We start from the raw sequence: 5356 nt of genomic DNA, 5'->3' as shown, positions 1-5356 counted from the left end.
TGTGATTAGGGAAAATGATGGAAACCTCAAGGAAGAACTTGATTGTTGTAGCTTCTCCTTCAAGTTTTGACATGCATCGTCAAATGCGATCAAAAATTACTAGTTTCGCCTAAATTTTGCAATATAAAAAATCCTAGGTCAAATCCTCGAAAGACACAATTCATAAGAACTTGAATTTTATCAAGAGTTAACAAGAGAATTTTTCACAAACAATTTGTGCAAAAATTAAAATATATTGTAAAACTACAATTTAATTCTACAAAATCACGAATTGACAATCTAATTGAATAAAACACCAATTTAAGTTTCTAATTATCACAATATTAAGAATTAATCCGAATTTCACTATTTAATATTCAATTCGAATTAAGGAACGAAAAACGCAATTGCACTCTATGAAAATCATACAAAGACAAATCTGCTTCACATTACTTCAATTCGAATTAAATCCAATTTGGTATTCTCAAATTAATTTGAATTGATTATGTTCTTCAATTAATAAAAAATGTAGTCCACAATCATGAATTAAATTTGAAATTAATTGAAGAACAAAAAGACAAAAGAGGAAAATTCAAATTTGAGAGGAATTTACCACGTGATCGAAAACTTGAATTGATTAATCGAACTTAGCCGCTTATCTTCATCATTTTTCATCATAAAAATTTACATAGTAATTGTTCTAACATGAAGGTAGTTACATTTGTAGACCCACCGCATTTAAGGTATTGTTCATTTTGTCTCTTATGGACCTTCATGATTTTGTCTTAGAAGGTACCTCAATGACCTAAGCAATAAAAGTGTTTAGAAACTACCTTTACATTGACTTTTAATCAATGTAAGATTTTTTCGGTGTACCTAGTAAAAAATATTACTTTCCCTGTTCATTTTACATTTGATTCCTAAAAAATTATTTCACCACAGTATGGACTGTTTTTCATCAACATACAGACATTCTACAAGAAACAAGGCTGCCAATACATCGCAGCTTCACATCACCAGAAAGAAAAAATAAGAAAAGGAAACAAAAATAACGACCGATTTCATTCCTCATCTAATTCAACCATAATTGGTAGCAAGCTCTTCACAGTTCCCATATCTTGAAGCTGCAAAGCCATAGGATGCTACAGTTCCTACAAGAACAAAGAGGACTGCTACAAAGAGCTGACAGTTAGCAAGCAATTCAGCCCGAACCTCGCTCTCTTTTGAATTACATGTGATATTACTATCACTGAGCCTACAACCAAATGGTAGCATGGGGCCAAAAAGAACAAAAGCGGTTTGATAGAACCAGATTCCTTGCAACGTTATAGCAATGCCATTGCATAAATCTACTGGGAAGCTGGTTGGCAAAAGGGCCCCAGCAATTGAAGATATAATGCAAAGACCAATCAGTATAGCAAGGAGGACATGGTAATAGCCCTCAAGGCCTTTGTGTGATGTTGAATGAAAGTAGAATAGAAGATACTCTGCACAGAATGCTGTGGCAGCAATTAAACAAAGAGCACCGTTCGGCAATGGAAGATATCTGAGTAAGAGAATCAAGAAAATGAGAATGGAAAAGAAGCAACAGGTTAAAAATGCAGCACTTTAACAGATAAATTAAGACTTAAGATTTAGGGAAACATAGGTCTGTGGAAATTGAACAAACTGGGAAGTATGAGACATTTGATAACCGACTTAAATATGTTTTTAGTCCCTCAAATTAGGATAAACTTGTTTTCTGGTCCATGTAATTTTCAAAAATCTTGTTTTAGTCTCTCAAGTCACCAATAACATATATAAAAATAAAAGATTGAGACAGTTATGTAATATCTACTGAATTTAATGTGATGTTTTTATTAACAGAGACACTGATAGATAGATTTTATGCGACAGTATTTAACATATTCCCTAACTAAATCTGAATATAAGAATTAAAACAAGAATTTTTGAAATTATAGGGACTAAAAAGACCAATTTTAAATTTGTAGATCTAAAAACAAATTTACTTTAAATTTAAGGGACTAAAAACATATTTAGCATTTGAGAACCAATTTCAAAAATGCACACCCATACACACGCGTGCAACATGAACATATTAAATTTTCTAAATGTTTCAAACCAAGGATTAATGGATATTAAAAGCATAAACAGTTCATGAGTTTAAATAACACGAATTTTGGCAAACAGCATAGTTGTTAACCACACATATATCTTTCAGATTTTCCATAGCATCCACATTTTATTAACTAATAGCATGTAGAATAAGTTGAATTAAGGACAATCGAGTGAGAGAAGAAGATAACGGCAGTTAACATTTAAGTCATACAAGAGATAAAACAGAACTTCAATGAAGTCCTATGAAATCCAGAGTCATTGCTAAACATAACTCAGAAAGATGATTATGGAACTCATTGTCCATTAAAATCTTCAAAAGCAAAAAAAATAAGGAGAAAAAAAAAAGTACGAGGGTGGAATCTTTATGCGGAGCCAACTAGAAGCTCTAAAGTAAACAAGAAACTTTAATTCTATTTTTCTTTCTATGAAAGCTGCATGCACCACATTTTTCCACGAGGATGAAAGCATGCATCATTAGAACAGAAGCATTAAATCTCATGCTACATTACATTACAGAACTCTAGGTGGCTTAAGAACTAATGTATATAATAGACAATCATAAGAGGAGAACACACAGATAAAGAACAAGTTAATGGAGATGCAGATTATGATGAACAATGATTAGAAAATATAGCGTCTTCACTGGGACAAGCACAGGAAATAGAAAGAAAGCTACGAGAAAGCATGAAAGGTCCTCAGTATCACTGTAAAGGAACATTGTTCACCGGCATAGTTAGAAAGCACATACCATGGATTTATTGAAGCTTTTACTATGGGACTTACGGTTTTTCACTAATATAAATATCTCGTACTAATTTATTGACCGAGTCAATCAGACTCATTTACTTTAATAAAACTACACACTCAAAACCAATTTCTATTTGTTAGTAAAAAACACTAAAGCTTTTAATGACCATTTATTATAGTTACCACCTTATGGTTGAGGAAAATGTTGGGAGAATCAGTATGTTTCATGTATACAAAAATGTGTCCGATTAGATAAAAGCCAGATACAAAATCATCTATGGTAACCAAAAGAAGAAAAAAAATTGCTAATGTGTCCTGCAATCTTATCACTGATCCAGCGTCAACATCTGCAGGTCCTAGTTATCCTCCACCCCCTACTTTATCTTTTGCTTAATTTACAAAGTAAAACAGAGGGAATAAATTAATAGAAAAATTTTAACTGTTACTGAGGACACAAATTCAAGCAGCATTCAAATTTTTCTGTGTTAGAAAAATAAGAAAATAGAAAGAAAAAAAAAAAGATTTGTATTGAGCAAGACTTATTCTTAAATGACAGATACCAACAATTAGTGCAACTTATTCTTTTTTGTACAGGCTGAAGAGATTGGTGATTGATTTTAAACAAGAAATGGAAAGAAATATAGAAATAAAATAAGAAGAGCAACAACTAAACTAACCTTGTCCATTGTCAGAGCAGGGAAACTTAAAAAAAAAAAAATCAAAATTCAAATTGGCATTCAATTTTACTAGAAAGAAAAGAAAATTAAATAAATAATAATAAATAAATAAAAAGATTTGTATTGATTAAGGGCATTGTACTGGCATGAGTAAGGCATGGGAAATATTTATTCTTAAATGATGGATACCAATACTTCAAAATTGCATTACTGCAACTTAGTTCTTTTATATTACACTTTATAGGTACTTGAGACGGATTTTTGACAAGGAAAACATGATAATAAGAACAGCAACCACTAACCTTGTCTTTTCTGAGAGGAGGGCAACAACACCATAAATAAAAAACATCAGAAGCATTCCTGAGTGCTCAAAGTTGTTGAAGTAAGTGGTGTTCAAGACTCCACCTACAAAAAACCTGAGGTGGGTTGCTAACAAAAGCTCCACACACAAGTCAATGAAAGCACCAATTGAAATAACATAGAGCTCCAAGAGCCTGAACCTCCCATCAAACCCTGGAACAGGATTCCAAACCTGAACTCTGAATGTCTTAGGATTTGACACATATCTCACCACAGAGTCCCATATATGCCATGCCCCAACAAGAAGAAATAAGGTCCCTGGCAATACATGACCGATGAAAGATCCCATCTTCCTAGTATTTACTCAACTGGACCCTTGAATGATTCTTTAGATGAGCACTAAAACATCTCCACCTTGAAACCTCACCAACTACTCCTGTTCTGAATAAAAGCACTTTTCAAAATTTCCAACAACAACACATTGGATAAAAAAGGTTCATTATCTTATATAATAATCAATTAATCATCAGTCATAATATCAAATAGTTTTCTAATCAAGCAAATCCTAACCCAATTCTGCTGCCATAGATTCCCTTGTAAAAATACTGATCTCACTTCTTCAGTATCAACTTCAAATTTTCATTTTCTAGGAAAACACAAGTCGAGTTTCTTGGAACAAATTAACTATGTAGACAAGTCAAAATCTGTAACATTTAATGGTCAGGAAAATCAAATAAACCAAAGAGAAACTGCCACCAGACCTACCAGCCAGAGACAATAATAAACTTGGAAAAAGAAAAAGAAAGGCAAATCCATTTAATATCTTGTAAAATTTAAAAAACCCACAAAATCTAACCCATCTCCTTGTGCTGGTGACTAAATCAGAAGTGCATTTCTTTTCTCTTCTTTTGCATAATGTATGTGTCCATGAAAGCTGGATTTACACACATATATATATATATAATCTAAGTTGTATGAATAATTAGGTACTTTACACTGAGAATAATAATGGGGTTTGAGATAATAGTAATGATGAAAAAAAATAAGTTATGGTTTACTTACTGTAATACTTTATATATGGCATAATAAGCAAACGTTGACCGGTTTGGATGCAGAAAGCAGAGAGCCCAATGATTCAGCAATTGAAGAAAGCTATGGTTTTCCAATTTACAGCAACAGAGTCACTGAAAGTAATAAGCAGAGAGGGAAAAGGGAGTGGGAGCTGTGAAAATTGCAAGCTACAAAGAATGTTATGATGAGGGTGGGGATAGAGATGTGACATCAATTGTCATAAAGGGCTCTTTTTTGGTGGATCGGTCTTAGAATGAAACGAATCAAGATTATACTTTGTTTTAACAAGTATTTTAATGTTGCCAATGTGAATGATTAAAATTTATAATAAATTATATATAAATAAATATTATATTTAAATATATAAATTATATTTTATATTTACGATAAATAATTTATATTTAATAAAATTTATTTTATTTTTTAATAAAATTTTTAAAATAATAATATTAATTTATAAATAA

General features: G+C 31.7%; 1 protein-coding gene across 4 annotated transcripts; it reads right to left on the bottom strand.

Moving 5' to 3' along the window:
- Positions 1 to 859: 859 nt before the first annotated feature.
- On the bottom strand, positions 860 to 5145 carry LOC109806731 (uncharacterized). 4 transcript variants are annotated; one of them, XM_029272992.2, is made up of 4 exons: positions 4884 to 5145; positions 4392 to 4755; positions 3824 to 4262; positions 860 to 1525 (listed from the first exon to the last, which is right to left on the bottom strand). In XM_029272992.2, exons 3-4 carry the CDS (start codon positions 4168 to 4170, stop codon positions 1057 to 1059), a joined length of 816 nt encoding a protein of 271 aa, XP_029128825.1. In that variant the 5' UTR covers positions 4171 to 4262; positions 4392 to 4755; positions 4884 to 5145; the 3' UTR covers positions 860 to 1056. The 4 variants fall into 4 exon arrangements, with proteins under 4 accessions (XP_029128825.1, XP_029128826.1, XP_020224810.1 ...); XM_029272993.2 differs by having other exon boundaries at positions 3824 to 4257; XM_020369221.3 differs by lacking the exon at positions 4392 to 4755 and having other exon boundaries at positions 4884 to 5144.
- Between the last annotated feature and the right edge of the window lie 211 nt (positions 5146 to 5356).

This window comes from Cajanus cajan, chromosome 5 (assembly GCF_000230855.2).
Source record: "Cajanus cajan strain Asha chromosome 5, NIPB_CcT2T_4, whole genome shotgun sequence".
In the NCBI taxonomy this organism is placed as follows: Eukaryota; Viridiplantae; Streptophyta; class Magnoliopsida; order Fabales; family Fabaceae; genus Cajanus; species Cajanus cajan.
This window is presented reverse-complemented; position numbering and strand designations above follow the sequence as displayed.

Excerpts from the sequence above, each read along its gene's own strand:
- LOC109806731 (XM_029272992.2), bottom strand. The coding sequence starts at position 4,170 with ATGGGATCTTTCATCGGTCATGTATTGCCAGGGACCTTATTTCTTCTT. Across the intron at positions 1,526-3,823 it reads CTCCTCTCAGAAAAGACAAG|ATATCTTCCATTGCCGAACG; the intron begins GTTAGTGGTTGC and ends TCTCTTACTCAG.